Raw genomic sequence first — 18,405 nt, forward strand, 5'->3', positions numbered from 1 at the left:
GACGTTTTACCCGCTGGCCGCAATGGCAGCTTTTCACGTCATGTCATCCTAAACACACCGCATTAATTATGCATTCCCGGGAAACACGCCGTTTCCATGGTGAGCGGGCTCTTGTTCGCCTGCCCTGCCATCGCCCGCCACTTCCTCAGGCCGGGCGCCATAGTTAATGTCCAGCCATGCACACACATCTCAGTGCTTCCAGCCCAGGACTACTGCAGGGAAGATGTCCACAAAAGGCAAAAAGACTGCAGCCCCCAAGTTTAATGACGTGTCGCTGAAACGCCTTTTGGACACCTTGGAGGCCCGCCGCGATGTCCTCCACCCCCCCTCTGGCCGCAGGATGCGCAGCGGCATGATCAACCAGGCTTGGGAGCTAGTGACAGCAGTGCTCAGCGCCAACACCCTTCAAAAGAGGACAGCCACCCAGTGCCACAAGAGGATGAATGATCTCCTCTGTTCCTCCAGGATAAGTCATTCTTCTCATCACTGTCAGCTCACACACTCAAACCCATCACACATCCACAGGTTCTTCATACACTGCCGGTTCAAGGGACATCATCATTCAGTCTCTCACATACACCTTCATTGTCATCATCCGTCCATGAAACCACTCACCACCTACACATGCCAAGCATACTTATCATCTGGCCTGGCAGGTATCCTGCTTACACTTTCTCCATGTATATTCATGCAGCACAAGCTGGCACACAGCAAGAGGAAGAGGCCGCAGACAGAGGGAGAGGCCGAAGACCGGTGGAGGAATGCCTTAAATCAAGGTCCTCATGGACTTTGAAAACAGAGCCATCCAGCTGGCTGGTGAGGAACTAGGCCGGTCCTGTGCTGACAGTGAGGACTCTACCAAGTGAGGGTCCAGCAGTGCAACATCCATCAGACAGCCATGCTGTGAGTGATGTGTCCTGTTTCACAGGCTACTGCCATGCACTAATTATCTCCCCTTGCTTCTGCTGACACAACTGGGAAACAGCTGATGGAGTCCATGACCCAGGGCCTCAAATCAAGCCTCAAAAAAATCTCTGAAGAGGATTCGGGAGGCACAGCACTCACCCACACCCTCCACCAGCGCAGAGACACACACCTCGGTGAGACCTAGCTTTACAGTAGCCTTGGGATCACAACCTGGTGAGCATATTGCACTATCTGATCCACAGCATGCAGCAGCAGGGACTTCCTAGATGTCAGGCACTCAGAGGATTGCTGGAGGCCAGAAATTGGCTGAGTCCGAGGCAGATGACGAGCCTCTGGACTCAGGCATGACACAGTTGCTGGAGCTGCAAAGTCAAGCTCGAGAACATCACGAAGGGATGTCTGCTGCACTCCTCAGATTGCAAGGCACAATGGAGGAGTTTGTCTGCCTTCAGGCTGAGGTGATAGCACCAGCATGCCAACACACCGAGGTCAACACTGGTAGGATGGTGGTCATGGAGACCTTAGTCCAGGACATCACTCCTGCACTGCTGCGCGGGCACAACTCCAGCTGCGGGGCAGCTCGATCTCACTCCAGCTACCCCTTCTCCTCAGGGAGTCAGCCAGGGGCCCTTGGACACCAGTAGGGAGGAGGCCATTCATCCAGGTGTGAGTGTTCGACCCATCCGAATCCCCTCTTCCTTTGGCCTCAGCAGCTCCAACTCCACAGACCCAGGAGGGTGCCACTGCCACACAGCAGGACTCTGAATGCAGGCCAGGTCTCAGCCGTCCAGAGGACGCCTGCCAAGGTCATCATAGCAGTCAGCAGGCTGCCTCCACCTCCCCTGTGGATGTTGGGGGAGCACCAAGACATAGTGGCAGGGTAGGAAAGTTAAGAAAATGGAGTTGCACAGCCTGGGCATGGGTGTTAATCGTTTGCGCATACTGTTCACAATTGTCAATTAACTCCAAAAAATGTCTCCCTTCCTATGGCTCCTTGTTCTGATGAGGAATGTTCATGTCACTCAGATGTGAAACCTTTCTGCACAAGATAAAGGCAGGTGTCTCAGTCCAGGACCTCTTCCCTGTGCTTTTTACAGCCTTCAGACGCAAGTAATGGTTCGGCCTCACAGTCCCTGGACACATTACTGATGCCTGCACCTCAACGGTGCTTGTCATTGTTGCCAGAATGTCGTGAGCAGGCATCACAGAATTCCATCATTCTCTCTGTGTGCTCTCAGCGCCTTGAAGGTGGGGCTGGCCCCTATCATTTCAGCATCTATGACCAGTGATGCTGTGCTCCTGAAGGAGTCAGGTGCTGAAGGTGGACAAAGGATCAGATGCTTTTAAAGTTTCATGGCTGCATCACTATTATATGACCCTGATCACACAGCGCAAGTGAGCTGCCCTCGGCCAGACAAGAATCAGACATTCTCAGAGGCTATATGAAGATCTATGGAGCATCCTCACTGCATGTCGTTATTGTCCTCCTGCAGCTGAACGACTATTAGGGCCTCCACAGCACCTCCATGGCAGGAGCATTATCACAGAGGGTATGTGTGTTGCCATAAGCCAGACTGGAGTCATACATTCATAGATGCAATGTCAGGATCCATGGTGTCTCCTCACTGCATGACGTCATCCTCCTCCACAAACCTAGCAGCTATGAGGGCCTCCCGAGCGTGTCTGCCTCGTATGGCCAGTACAAGGGCCTCATCCCGGTCATCATTGCCTTCGAGGACCTCCTCACCCTCATCCCCATTGGTGTCCTCCTCATCAAAGAGACCTCCATCTCCTCCTTAGCCAGCTCCTTTCCCTGTTGCAGCACCAGGTTGTAGAGGGCGTAGCAGGCGACAATGATATGTGAGACCCTCTGTGGACTATATTGCAGGGTTCCACCTGACCAGTCCAGACCCTGGAACCTCATTTTCAGCATCATGATGGTCTGCTCCACCAAGTTGCAATTGCAGCATGAGCTTCGCTATACCTTCACTCAGCTGCAGTCTGAAGCCGCTGCACTGGTGTCATCAGCCACAACCTCTGCGGGTAGCCCTTGTCCCCAAGGAGCCATTCCTGCAGCTTCTGTGGACCCTGGAAGACTCCAGGGATCTGTGACCAACTGAGAGCGTAGGAGTCGTGCACAATCCCTTGAAACCATGTGCAGACCTGCAGGCTGTATTTGTGATGGTCGTTGCACACCAGCTGCACATTCAGCGAATGGAATCCCTTGCGGTTGACATAGTTGACCAAGTGTTGCGACGGATATCTGAATGGTGCGTGAGTGCAGTCGATGGCACCCTGCATCAGTGGGAAACCTGAGATCTCGGCAAATCCAATCGCTCTTGCATCCTGGCTGTCCTGGTCCTGGACGAAATGCACAAAGTTGTGTGCCCTCGTGAAGATGGCATCCATGACCTCATGGATGCACTTGTGAGTGGAGGCTTGCAATATCTCACAGAGGTCACCTGTGGAGCCCTGTAAGGAGCCATTGGTGTAGAAATTGAGCACCACTGTCACTTTCACAGCAGCTGGCAGTGGATGCCCTCCATGTCCCCGTGGCACCAAATCCTGTAGTAGCTGGCAAATGTGACCAACCAGCGCAACATGTGCAGTCTTCAGTGACACTGATTATCGGACATCTGCAGGAATAAAAGGTGATGTCTAAAGACCCTGGGTCTGGCTAAGCCCCGACCAGCGACAGCTCACTGTAGCTCTTCAGCGGCATATGCAGAAGCCCCAGCTGCCCCTTCTTCCAGGCTGCTCCTCCCCCTGCACAACCAGGCGCCTGAGTCACTCTCTTCTCCCTCGTCTTCACTCTCTGTAAGCCACAAGGCATACAGCTAAGTCACCAGGCTCCATGATCCTGATGTGCTCTGCCTGCAGGATGAAAGAGAGGGATGCGTGGGTTAGCATGGATGTACTAAGAACCTGTCTTGGTTAAGTCTGAAGATCCCTGAACACATCCAGCAGAGTGCTGGCCACCACTTGGATGGCCAGACATTAGGGCGCTCCATGGCTTCCCAAAACCCCACCCACCTCTGCCCCACTTCACCCAACCGATTGGTGGCAGCTTTGCCCATTGGACTGCATGCTGTGCTCTCAGCTCAGGTGCAGTCATTCTCTTAAACCCGCACTGCAAGTTTGCACTGTTAGCTTGAACCATCGGGGAGACTGGTCCAAACCAGGATGATGACATTGCAAGGGGCTGTGAGCACCTCCACTGGTGACTGCTCCATGGCCAGCTTTAACAAGGAGATTGTACATCATGTCCAGTCGTCCAACTGCTCTGCAGCCCACTAAAACATTCATTACTTTGCAGTCTGTGCCCGAGTGGTGAAAAGCTCTGGAGCACTTGGTAGCACCTTGATGCCCTGCGTTGCTTGAGTGGGCAGAGAAGCTAGAGGCCCAACTCCAGTCATATCCATGTGGCTGTGCCTCAACTGTCTCAGCTGCAGAGGAAGGTCACTTTGTACAAGGTTTCCCTAATATCTGTCTGCTTCCCTCACCCCCCAAACCCCATCCCCCACACGTGCTCATGTCCTACCTTTAACCACAGGGCAGCCCATGCCACCCCCAGCACCCCCTCCCTGCCAATGTTGCCTCAACCTTGAAGTCCAACAGGCAACCCAGGCGAGTGCTCTGCAACATTGCTGTGTACTCATCTCCGAGTTCCCCTCAAATTGCATCCCGCCAAGTGCACTTCCTTTATATGCTGTTGTGAAACACGTCTGCGTGCAGTCACGTCGATGTGGGTGGATGATCCAGCAGGGGTGATGATTCCGGTGACCTGGTCTTATAATGATATGCTGATGTATTACAATGAGGTTCCCGAAGTCCAATGGTGGGAAACGCGGTCCGCTATAGGCGGGCGGAGCAGACGACTGCAAACTGGTTTCATGGCATTGTGAAACCAATTTTTGGCCTTCTCACCATATCGTCTGGTCACGCTACCGAACACACCCGATGCCAGTGGGCATGGAAAATCCCGGCCTCTGTATCTGGTTACTGACCCTTCTGCCAGTGAAAACAGTTTCTCTGTGTCTGTTCTATCATAAGCCTTCATAATATTTAACATAAGTGAAGATTAACATTTTGAATTCTAATGAGTCTTGTCTTCCTCTTTCAGAGGCTGCTGTGTATACCTAGCATTTTCTTTCATGTTTTTGAATGTTCCATTTTGCTTTTTATTTGTACTACTCTTAAAATATTTGAATAATGTTTAAAGTTTTCTATTAATGTGTTTTATTCCTGATGACACCCATTTATTCCACTGTCCCTATTATCTCTGGCTCTACAAGGCAGCACTCCTAACTTCTGTTCAAACAGCATAGAAGCTGTCCGTTTGACACCACTTTTGTGTTAATTGCAAACCAAAAAAACCCAACATTAATTTCTCATTTAACAACTAAACATGCCCACAAAAAATTACTTACTGAGAATGTATTTGTTTGTCCCCACACTTGTGAAATGTATTTTGTTTCCTCTCTCCCTTTACTCAGCTGATTGGAGGATTTTCCATTACTGCCTCCCACCTTGGAAACAATACAGCCAATTTTGTAAATGTGCTGGGTGCCTCTTCTACCAGATGTACTCAGCCACATTAAATTAATGGTCAAAAAATCAAGCGCATCGTACTCACAATTTCCCACTTTAAGCGGGCAAGACCCCTGATCGGTGGTGCACGTCAATAAACACTATACCTTGCTGTCTAGTGATGAAATGGAAGTTGAGATACAAGTTACACTTGCAGCAGAACCTGTTTGGATTGTATGTTTATTTCTGTGACATTACCACATGCTTTAAGTTGCAATATTCTGAAAACTAAAATTAAATTTTTTCTTTAACTAGCTACCTTTTGAAAATGTTTCCTATTCTAAGGGAATATCATTTTAATCTGTGCTGAATCTCACACGTTTTTTATGTTTCACCAGCCTTTCTGACATTCTTTGGGATTGCCAGCATTGGTTTGAGCTGCCTGGTTGCCCTGTTTCTGTACCATGTAGTGTTTGGCATCCAGTACCTGGGCATCTTAAATGGAGTGGCTGCCTTTGTCATTGTGGGGATTGGTGAGTGATTTTTCAATGATTTCAGATGCTGTGACATTAAAGAAGTTTCATTTTCACCCATCTGAAGGCATATATTTTCATTTATGGTTTTTAAATGGGTGGAGGATAACCTATATCTCAAACGCATGGATAGGATTCAAAGTTTATTGCACAAGTGGATAAGATCTTAGACTAATTTTTCTATTGGTGCCCAGTCCTTTTTCTTTTTTCATGTTCACCCAAGTGAGGGATGTTAATGCTGGGGGAATAGAACACTTTCCATTACAGGTATCCATTATCAGCATCAAACATGTCTGGCCAGATACAGCATGGTTAAAGATCCCTCAATATGCCTCAGCCCCAAACTCAGATGAAAACCTCTTCTAAACCAGAAAACTCTCCTACGCCTTTTTCCATGTTGGCTATCCTGTGGCCTCTCTGAGTGAGGAATACCAACTTTTAGAGGCTATATGGTGCTCTAGGCACAGGCCCACTGGAAGTGACTGTCCAAATTCACTCCTCCGTACCCTCTCACAGCCAAAACTATTCTGTTTGTATCACAAGTAAAATAAAGCCACCTATATAAATAAATCAAGAAATAATATTAACTAATTTATTTAGTTACCCTATAATCTCAAGATGTTACAAAGTGAGAGTTTTATTCCTCAGTCGCCTCTTATTGTTGCAAGTTACATGGAGGCAGACTGAAAGCAAAGTACAAGCATCTAATATCTAGGATCTAATTAGCAGCCACTTTCTCATTCTGCAATGGCCCTTTCTGCATCTTATAATGGAATAGTACAATACAGGTCATATGCATGATGGCCTTCATAGAAAATTCCTGTTTTTAATGAAAGACATCCTAAAAGGAAGAGAAAGAGAAATAATTGTTGACTGAGTGATCCTGGTTCACCTCAACATTGCACCAGAGGCTTCTGCTGATGGTATGAAGCAGGGTCACTGCCTGATTGCCTCAGCCAAGAAAGATTGCAAGTGATCCAAGGAGAGTGGAGGAAGCTAGAATCAATATCTGCTCAAAAAAAATTGTATGTAAAAGTGAGTCAAGCATACAGGCTGAAAAGATAGAATGGGAGAAAAACACAAGGACAAGAGGGACTGATATGCAGAGGAGCACTTACCATAAGATTATCCCTGGTATTTTAATGGCACATTTTCAACCAGTCAATCAGTCACAGTTTTTAGACAAATTTAACAAAAGAGCACAATAAATAAAGCTGGAATCAAATAAGTTTTTTTTATTTGAATAGATAAGTAATTAAATTTTTAGTGACATTCACACTGCATATGGATTTATCTGCTCGACGGAACTGCATTTCGTCTGTTTTGTAATTTGATTCTAGACATTAAAATGTAATTATTAATATAACATAAAGCGTTTGAATATCATTAATGGTTTCAGTTATAGTAAGCTAATGAACTAGGCCATCAATGGCTTTTCTTTTTATAAAACATTTCAGCCTTAGACCAATGAATTCCTTTGACTGGTTCTCACTGAATATGGAACATATGAATGCTTAGCTAAATACTGTTTTAAGCCCTCATTAGACAAGTCCTACTATTCAGCCAAAGTAAGACAAAGTTTTTTTCCCGCTTTTCATGTCTTTTCTCTCTAACGTTTCTATTCTGATGTTGAAAGCCACAGCTGGCAATGTAAATCTGCTGCCAATCCATACCTCAGGTTCAGTGTTTACACAGTGCGGAGAAGTTTGTTCAATTTTAAAGTGCTGTTTATATCGATCTGCTAGAATGCTGGTCTCCTTGAGTTAGATAGGCTATAAAACTTAGGCTATAAAATTCATAAACCAGAAGCAACCTTGTATTCCCATTTAAAGCTCAAGATCTAAAAATCTATCATCGGTCTATGAAAACTGTGTTTATCAGTGTCAATCTCAGACACCAGGCTTGTGCAATCCAAGCTCCTATATAACAGTGGTTTTTATCCTGAGCTCGAAATAAGTACTACCTTCTGGAACTATTTGGTATGAATCAGACAGAGTGAGTGGGATTTTCCAGTCCCATCAGCGGTGGGCGTCATGGTGTGCAGAATGGGAAAATGTGGAGAAAGGCCAAAAGTCAGTTTCCCATTGGCGTAAAAAGAGTTCACAATTTTCCACTCCCAACTTTCATGGCAATTCGGATAGCCTGCACCATGTCGGGAACTGCATTTGCATTCATTTGAATATCATGAATACTCATTAACAAGGCAGCTCACCAGTATCAAACCCCCATCCCAGATCAAATGGCCATACGGCAGCAAATTAGGCCGGCATGATTCACGACCAGATATAAGTGATGTGCACCTGGCGAGCACCATTTCACTCGTGACCTCAAGGTATCTTCACCTACTTTTCACAGTATTGCGCTCGCGACTCCTCCAGGGGAAGAGAGCACAGAGGCATATGACTGGGTGTGGATGATTAGGGAAAAGGACACAAAGACACATGACTGGGGGGAAGGGTGGAATAGACAGTCCTGTGCCAAAGAGCCATAGGTAGTCGGGGCCAGAAAGCATGGACAATTCTAGGCAATGGAGGAACGGATAGTCAGGGCCACAAAGCATAGTCAGTCCTGTGGATCAGCGTCACAATTTAGAGGGCTGTGCCTGGCATGCCTGTCCTGGTCCCAGTCCAGGGACAGGGAGGGCCTGTCGGTTCTGTGTCAGTCGTGCCCAACATGGTGCGCAGAGCGTGGTCAGTCCCTCTCACATGTCACTCCTGGGGATTGGTAGCTTGACACTGGGCCACGGATGGCACAGTCACAGTCAGGGGAGGCCTCTGCAGCCTTTAGATGGGGAACAGGTAATGTAGGGGTGGCACTCAATAGTCTCATGGTGTGGGTTTCTGTAAGTCACAGCACAATGGGCCTCAGGATGGGGAAGGGCCAGGTCCACATTGGGCATCTGGACACCAACATCAAACGGTTCAGGAGGCAGGACAGGAATGTCAACGACTATAACGATTGGATCAAGAATTAGAGGGGGAGGAAGGAGAGCGATTGGAGGGAAACCTGCACATGATGCTCTTCCAGAATGATGAGAGAGATTTTGATAATCACAGCAGGGGAGCCAAAGCTGGCCTGATAGTAAAACCTCAGCACCCACAAATTTTCAAGCCTAATCCAATGACGCAGTGCAAAAACAAGCTCTGAAAAAATTGTCAGGGGAGGGCTATCAGCGCTTGTGGGAGGAGTCAACTGCTGCACATGGGCTGATTGAAGGGGTACCCTACTAATTTTTGCTTTTCCAAATGGAGAGGAAGGCAGAGCTGAGACATGTTAGGAACAGTCAAATGCCAATGAAGGGAATGTGGTGCCTTAACTCATGTTGCACATTCTTGTGAGAGTTATAAACCCGATTGGGGCCATTGTCTCTCTCGTGGGAAATCCCGAGTGTCAAAAGGAACCAACTGAAAAGGGGCCAAGGGCCAAAATAGAAATGCCTAATGGCCCTAATAACTCTAAACCTTGCAGCTGGCAGTTTAAGATTTTGAAGGCCCCTCCCCCACATTCCTCTCATAATGTGAGTGCAAGCTGGGGCTGCTGTACAATAAAGGATATAGGCTGACAATGCCCTGACTGAGGCTTCTGTCGCATGGCAGAACTCAATCAGATCCAAAAGCCCTGCCATGCCTTTGACATTTGGGGGAGGGACGGGGTGTTGGAAGAGTGTGCATGCCCACCCTACCGGTGGTTCAGAAGGCTTTATTGGCACTCCAAGGGACGAGATGGGGATGTAACATCTGGGATGAAAGTGACCCATTGGCTCCACAATGACTCCGTAGTAAGCGATTGGAAGGTGACCATCGCAGGCTTATATTCATTCATGTTTCTGTTCAATGTTTCCACAGATCCGAGCATAAGTGCCTCATGGATGGAGTAGGCAACATTGTGTTCATCCTGGTAATCAGGCAACAAAGAAGGAGGAGAAGAAGGGCCCATCGCCACCAGGCTGGGCAAAGGGAAGAGCCTCACCCTGCTGAACAATGGCCAGCGGGGTCCCATCAAAACCCAGAAACTGAGGTTAATAAAGCCATTAAGAGGAGGGGTCTGGCAAGACCAAGGGCTGAATTTTTCCGTCGGCGAGAAGGGGGCGGGACCCACTCGCCGACGCAAAAATACGTGGGATGACGTCGGGGGGAACTCCTGACGTCATCCCGCCCCATTTAAATCTTCAGGAAGGCGGGGGCACAGTGCGATCAGCGGTCCACCCGCCGACCTGTCAATGGCCAATTGAGGCCATTGACAGGATAATTAAAACAATTAAAGGACCTGCCTGTCCAACCTTAAGGTTGGTGGGCACGCCTGGTGCCCCGGCGGGCTTCTGAAAAAACATGAAACCTCATCCACCAGCGGGATGAGGTTTCATGTCAGTTTTAAAAAATTTTAATAAAGTTTTTGTGCACTTTATTAACATGTCCCGTCTCGTGTGACATTGTCACATGAGGGGGACATGTTAATGATTTTTTTATTTTTCTATTTTTAAACTTTGAAAACCTTTCAGCGATCTCCCTAAGGCACCACTTAGCCTCAGGGAGATGTACGCTCTCGCATCTGGGGAATCCCCCCCATCCGCACAGGAAGCACATAGCGCTTCCCGTTAGGTGTCATGCTGGGCAGGCCTTAATTGGTCCGCCCACTTAAAATGGCGGCGGAGCCCGTTTCGGCGGCGGCGATCAGCTGCCCGCCCACCCATCATGGGCAAAGTTCAGCCCCAAGGAAGATGCCTCACATACCTCCAGATGAGTGAGAGACAGTTCCGTAAACACCTTCACATGTTTAGGAATGTGGAGTCTCACTTCTGTCACATTCTCCGAGAGGAGTTGACACAAGGACTTGAAGGCCACCCATTGCCAGTAGCTCTAAAGATGACTGCCGCTCTGAACTTCTTTGCAAGTGGCTCATTCCAGGGCTCCACTAGGGTTCTCTGCGAGATTTCTCAAGTATCTGCTCACACATGCATTCGAGAGGTTATGGATGCCCCATTTAGCAAGGCGCACAATTACATCCAGTTCTCCTTAGAAGAAGCCAGCCAGGCTGCCAAAGCAGTGGGATTTGCAGTGATCTCCAGATTACCACAGTTGCAGGGTGCCATCAACTGCTATCATGAGGCTCTAAGAGCTCCCTGGGAACAGCCACTACAATTTGTCAACAGGAAAGTGTTCCACAATCTCAATGTGCAGCTGGTCTGCAACCACCAGAAGCAGATAATGCACATATATGCAAGATACCCTGGAAGCTCCCACGACTCGTACATCTTGAGACGTTTGCAGGTGCCACAGATCTTCAAGGGCCCTCAACACATCTAGGGTTAGCTCCTCGGTGACAAACATTACCCACAAAGGAGTAGTTGATGGCACTCATTCGGCGGCCACAAAGTGCCTCAGAGTAGAGGTAAAATGCTGTTCATTCTACAATATTCTCGTTGATTGAGCAGACCATTAACATCTTGAAGATGCGCTTTTGATGTCTGGACAGGTCAGGCGGTGCTCTCCAGTACTCTCCCCAGAGGGTCTCAAGCAAGTTTGTGGCTTGCTGCACTCTACACAACCTGGCACTCCAAAGGGGGGACGTCTTGACGGAACAAAAAATGGAGGAGTTACACGTCTCCTCCGATGAAGAGGACGTTGGAAGGGCAGAGCTCAATGAAAGCAAGGAAGCTGAGGCTCCAGAGGAAGAGGCCGTAGCATGGGCCAGATGAGGCAGGTGTGCACCTGACACACTTATAGCCACCAGGTTCCAGGAGGATGATAAAAAATCAAGAGGCTCACATGAGCCTCTTCAACCAGTACCCTCCATGCTGGATCCACCTTACCACCTTAGTTGCAATCCTAATCAGGTCACTGCAGCACATCCATCTCTGAATGAGGAGTTACAGTCTTGCGTCATGATGCACTCATCCTTGGAAGATACAGCAACCTCAGGAACCTGTGGCTTTTATGTTATGGGATAATAACTGCAACATAGCGTTTTGTGTGCAGAGTGGTGCAGCCTCTTCAAGCATCTCGCCAACATTCCACTGCCTATGGCAAACTTCAAGAGGCAGGAGCAGCAATGCAATCCTTCATACTCTTGTGGCAATATGTTTGCTGTCTGACAAGGCGCCTCAAAGAGGACAATCATCACCCATTGGTTCTTGCCTTCATGTGTAAGGTTAATTCTGAATCCACACTGTGTTTTGTCCGCACAGACAATCGACAGGCAAGACAAGTGTTCAGGCCTCATCATCATACTCAGACCCCAGCATTAAATATTTCTTCAGGGCGCAATCATCTGTAATTCTCAGTAATGGATGTGGGGCTACACTTCATCTTTCCTTTCAGTGGACTGTGAAACCTTTAGGAGTAGCATATTCTAATATCTACTAAGCACTCATGACTGTGCCCCCGTTTGGAGTCTCCCAACACCCCATGCTGCCTAGCCGTGGCATTTGTGGGCCTGAAACAAAATGATGACATTCCGCCTGGGCCTTACGGACCCCAAATGTTGTTAATAAAGAGCACACACCAGATGTCTCGGAGACTTGCTCTAATCCCATTTGAGACCTCCACATTTTCATTCCAACATCTGACAGATGCACACGGAACCCAGGCACATCGATGTGATGTTAAGTTGCGCATTACCATGTCGATTGACCATCTCGGAGCTGGCAGAGGGTTAATGTGATGAGACGCTAGCCAGACTTTCTGGCCAAGCGCTGCAACCTCCCATTACCAAATCAGGCATCTGGGGCCTCTGCACACAACTCCTAGGTCACACAGTTTTAACCATCTAGCAGGAATCGCAAGGCTCAACTCTGTCAGCAAGGCTCATAACTCAAAATTCTGGAGGTTAGAAGATGGGGACTTATGTTGGGGTGATGTTCAGATATACACGCAGACATGAGATAAAGTAGCAGGCAGACAGGAGCGCATAAGAGTATGGGGTCATATGTAAAGCTCACTCAAGTCTTACTGAGAGTACATGAAGGCCAATGAAAGATGCACTGACTCCAAGTGTGTCGCCATTCTAACCTGTAAGATCCACATTGAGCACTGTATAATGCAGAAGCACTGGGGGACTAAAGCAGCCTCCAGGCTCTAAATTCATGAGGCAACATTATATGAACTGCTGAAGCAGGTCTCAGAGATGCCTTGGCCAACCACAACTTTCTCAGAGGCAGAGGTCTTCACTTATGTTGATACTGCACAGAGAATGGTCAGGCATTGTAGTGAGATGGTTCTAGACAGCATAGGGTGGAGGCAGGTGATGGGACATCTGGGAGGAGGGGGGGGGTGACATCTGTGACATTTGACTGACCACAGAGCATATCATCGGATAGAAGAGGCATACACAAGATGAGAAGTGGAATGAGTCAAAATCTATTTACATTTGTGCATATTCTATACAGATTGTGGACGTCCATGCTACCCTTGTGCCCTTAGTATTTCTTAATTTTTCTTACCATACCTCTACATCTAGGTGCTTCCTGTACATCAGCAGCAGAGGTGAAGGCAGCCTGCTGACTGCTGCGCCCTGTTGGCTGTGATGACCTTGGTGGGCGACCTCTGGAGGGCCAAGGCCTGGAGGGCCCTAGCCTGCGTTGGGTCTCCTGCAGTGGGGCAAGTGCATGCTCCTTAGCCTGTGAAGCTAAAGATGATGGGGTCACAGGCAGAGGGGATTGGGATCGGCTGCACTCCCTCGGAGTCACTAGAGTGGATGGCCCCAGGGTGTCCAGCTGATGTTGCATCTCCCTATCAATGCCCAAGGGCACTTACCTGACTCCTTGAGAAGAAGGGGCACCTGGAGTGAAGTCAAATTGCCCCTTCCACCTCTCGCTTAGCCACTGATAGATCCCACCTATGGCTAGAGTGATGGAGTGCAGGTCCTGCCGCATATCAGGCACAATGTCCTGGACAAAGATCTCCATGCCATTCGCCATCCTACCAGTGTTAATATTGGTGCACTGGCATGTCGGCGTGATGACATCAGACTAAACACAGATAGACTCCTCCATCGCCCATTGAAATCTGGTGACAGCATCTGAGAACCCTGCCTGATGTTCCTATGTCTGATTTTGCAGCTCCAACATCTGTGTGAGATCCGAGTTCAGAGGCTCGTTGTTTGACTTGGACTCTGAGGAGCCTGACCTCCAGCAGTTGTCTGAGTGCCGGTGACCTTGGATGTCCCTGCTTCCACCTGCTGTGAACCTGAATCTGTGATGTGCTCACCAAACTGCGACCCTAAGCCTGCCCTACAACTAGGTTCAACCGTGGTGTGTGTTTCTGTGCTGGTGGAGGCACGTGGCGCACCGCGTGAATGCTGTAACAGCTCTACATCTGGTGGGTCCTCAGGATCCTCATCCGCAGTGGTGTGGGGTCTGGGGCTGATGGGCTGGCTGCTGATGGGCCTCTTCCTTTTGCTGCTGGTGCCTGTCGAAGAGAGAAGCAATAATTAGTGATTGGCTGCATAGTCAACAACATTACAGAGCACTCTCAGTTTCATCAGGTGACCAGTGAGCTGTTGATGGGTCCTCACTGGCTTGGGAGGAGCTGGTCTCACCCTCGGCTCAGGTATGGTCCAGGTCCTCGTCGGCCAGCTCTGCTGCCCACTCTTCATAGATGTTGAGGTTCCTGAGCTCAGGCATCTCCTCTCCGGCCTGGGTTCCGTCCCTTTTTTGTGAATGATCTTCTGCATAAAGACAACTGGACAGACTGTGAGCAAGATGGATGCCAAGGCAGATGATAAGGATGCCTGACTTCTCCGTGTGCTGAGTGGACCTGTGTAAGGGCTGAGGATGCGAGCTGCACAGGATGTTTGAAGAAATGAAGATGTCAAAGTGTGTGTGTGTGTGTATGTGTGTGTTTGTGTGTGTGTGTGTGTGTGTGTGTAAGAGCCAGATCCTCTTCCTGCATTTGATGGTGGTCCTCCTCTGAGGAGCATTAGCACTGACCACCCAGGCAATCTGCTCCAAAGCTGGCATGGTGGGGTTGGTGGACCTCCTGCCATCATGAGGGTAAAGAATGTCCCATCATGCCTTCACAGTGCCCAGAAGTGCCCCCATTACATTGTTGCTGAAGTTGGTGGTAGTTGGCTTCCTACTTTTCTTCTTCACAACCGTTCCGGGATGCAGAATAAATGATATACATGAGTGCAATTTAAATATGGTGCCCTGAAAGATGATCCAATGAGGTCACAGCGGGGCCGATGAATCCCAGCATGCCCCGCCACAAAATATGATGTGTTTCACATTCATGCATATATGATGAGCTGAGAAAGCAAACATTTTGGCGTGGAAACCTGCCACGCCAGCCAGCAGGAAACGTGCCACTTTTCATGCCCGCCACCACACTTGGTCTCCGGAGCGGTAAATTCCCTCCAGTGTTTCTATTTTTAAAAAATACTTTTGATTTCCCCCGCTCCATAACAATTGTCACACAAATATGGCAATTTGTTTAGGCTGTGGCTCAATGGGCAGATTGCTTTTTAATTGGGTTGATCTGACTGGCGTCTAAGTAAAATATGTTTATACTGGGCTGTTAGGGAATTGAAAGCATTGAGATAACCTCCTGGGGACGATTTTGTATCTCATGGTTTTAGTGTGCTTAGTAGTCTCCTGATTTGATGTGCTGCCTATACAATGAGGCATGCCCAAAACAGCCTTACATTTGGGCATAAAAGTAACAACCTAAGTATTGTAGATTTGTGTACTTTGGGCAGGGTACTTTGTAGAAATGGAGGTTATCATGCTCTTCGAAAAGTACAAAAATTCTGTGAATTCCAAAATTAAGTAGTGGGAGGCTAGGTCAGTACAATGGGTAGTATAACAGTCTAATATGATTCAAGTGCTCACCATTCATCAATAACTCCACATCTTAAGGCACACAAGTAATCGGTTAGAAGAACAGACTTCTGCTTTTAAAATCATACTTCTGGGAGGAAGGTGTCCTTTTTGTGCAAGGTGCAAGGATTTTGTAAATGTTTCCTTCATAAACAAAGTTACAAAGAAGGTTTCCTTGCTTACATTGTAGAAAATTAAAATGGCAACTAAATGGTTGCATACTAAACTCCCAAAACTGAATGGGTAATTATCAAATGTTCTCCAGTTTTTCATCTGTTTTGTGAACAATGATTGAACAATTTCCATAAATCAGACCTGGGTTCAAGTTTAATGCAGGGTGATTAATTTCAGGGCTAATTCACCATAGAATAGTAACCAATTGCAGTGTACCAATGGCCTGCCAAATGTTTAATTCAGATGTTTAACCCAAGTCCATGTTGAGCTCTCAACCATGTGATGGTTTTTATAGTCAAACAGCTGATCTGCAGAGTGTGTGGAACCAAAGCAACCTGACTGAGAACAACAAACTGCATGTTTACCAAGTCTGCGACCTCCGTGCACTCCTTTATAGTAATGTCCTGGACAACATAGGCTAGAGAAAAGGCTGAATAGTATCCACCTTCGTTGTCTCAGACATATCCTCAGCATCTCTTGGCAGGACAAGGTCACCAATTCAGAGTTTCTGGAGCGTGTGAATTCCATCAGCATACACTAATTGCCAAGCCAAAAATATCTGCACTGGCTTGGCCATGTTCATCAGATAGATAATGGCCATATACCCAGAGAACTTCTGTATGATGAACTGGCCACTGTCTCACAACCTCCTTGGCATCCATACCTCCACTACAAGGACACCTGCAAGTGAGATGCGAAGATGGCAGACATTGACACTGACAGACAGTCATCAATGGCTGTGATCTCTAGAGGATGACTGTTTGGAAAGGCACTGGGAGAGGTGAGCAGAAATGGAAAACTCAGCTGGCGAGAAGAAGGCCCAGTGAAAACAGAAGCCAGTGGATCCTGCACAGTTTCAGCCTGCTATCTTCCTCTGCTGCAAATATGCCAGAGTAGGACTCCTGAGCCATATTAGGCAATGCTTAACACAGAGTTGACCACCAAAGCACAAAACATCTAATCACAAGATGGAAAACTGCTACTTAACTATACAACTACACTGACAGTGGGAGAGCATATTGGTGATAGTGATCATAATTCAGTTATTTTTAACATAATTATGGAAAAGGATAAAGATAAAACAGGGCCAGGATTTTACAGCCCTGCAGTGGCACATCTCTCCCTGGTGAATGGGGCGAGCCATTTAAGTCTCCATTCAGCTCGGCGGGGCTGTAATATCCAACCGGACGGGAGGGGGCCATTATATTCTGGCCCAGGAGCTAAAGTTTTAAATTGGGGCAAGGCCAATTTTATTAAGCTCAGATGTGATTTAACAGAAGTGGACCGGAAACAGCTACCTGAAGTAAATCAGTGTCAGAGCAGTGAGCGGCATTCAAAGGAGAGATTCAAGAGATTCAGAGTGAATATGTTCCCACAAAAAAAGGGTGAGTCAGCCAAGTGTAGAGTCCCCTGGATGTTAAGGAGCTTACAGGGTAACATAAGGCAGAAAAGGAAAACTTACATTAGACATCGAAAACTCAATACTACAGAAAGCCGAGAGGAAAATAGAAAGAGAAAATTAGGAAAGCAAAGAGAAGGCATGAAAGTATAGCGGCAAGCAAAATCAAGGAGAACCCAAAGATGTTTTATTAATACATTAAGAGTAAGAGGGTAACTAAGGAAAGAGTAGAGCCCATTAAAAACCAAAAAGGTAACCTATGAGTGGAGGCAGAGGATGTGGATATGGTTCTTTTTGAATACTTTGTGTCTGTCTTCACAAAGAAGGGAGACAATGCAGGTAACGTAGTTAAGGAGGAGGAGTGCAAAGTATTGGATGTGATAAACATAGGGAGAGAGGTAGTATTAAGGGATTAGCATCCTGGAAAGTGGATAAAACATGAGGATGGAATGAAATGTACCTCAGACTGTTAAAAGAAGCCAGGGAGGAAATTGCAGAGGGTCTGACCATCATTTTCCAATCCTCACTGGTTACAGATGAGGTGCTGGAGGATTGGAGGTATGCTAATGTTGTACCTTTGTTTAACAAGGGAGCAAGGGATAGACAAAATAATTATAGGCCATTCATTCTGACCTCTGCAGTGGGCAAATTATTGGAATCAATTTTGAAGGACAGGATAAACTGTCCCTTAGAGAGGCATGGATTAATCAAGGACAGTCAGCATGGTGTCTGATTAATTTGATTATAATTTTGAGGAAGTAACAATGAGGATTGATGAGGGCAGTGCTGTTGATGTGGTCTGCATGGATTTTAGCAAGGCTTTTGACAAGGTCCTTGTAATAATTATAGTTTTAAGGAATGTAGTGACTGTAGCTTTAAGACTTGTGTTGTATACTATCACGTGACCAGTGTGAATGAATCACCTCTAAGCTTGGGAGTGCTTCTTCTAGTTGGGGAGCTTGATGGAAGCATGTAACTGCTGCTGCAGCCTGTAAATAAAGTTCGATGTTCCTAATGAGAAAACTGTC

At 47.4% G+C, this 18,405-nt stretch overlaps 1 protein-coding gene across 1 annotated transcript in view; it reads left to right on the forward strand.

Annotated features, from left to right (window-relative positions):
• disp3 (dispatched RND transporter family member 3) overlaps positions 1–18,405 on the forward strand; it is a 748,238-nt gene that overhangs the window by 514,174 nt on the left and 215,659 nt on the right. Inside the window, 1 exon segment of the mRNA XM_078559213.1 lies at positions 5,856–5,990. Coding sequence (XP_078415339.1) covers positions 5,856–5,990 — 135 coding nt within the window.

This window comes from Cetorhinus maximus, chromosome 15 (genome assembly GCF_964194155.1).
Source record: "Cetorhinus maximus chromosome 15, sCetMax3.hap1.1, whole genome shotgun sequence".
Taxonomy (NCBI): Eukaryota; Metazoa; Chordata; class Chondrichthyes; order Lamniformes; family Cetorhinidae; genus Cetorhinus; species Cetorhinus maximus.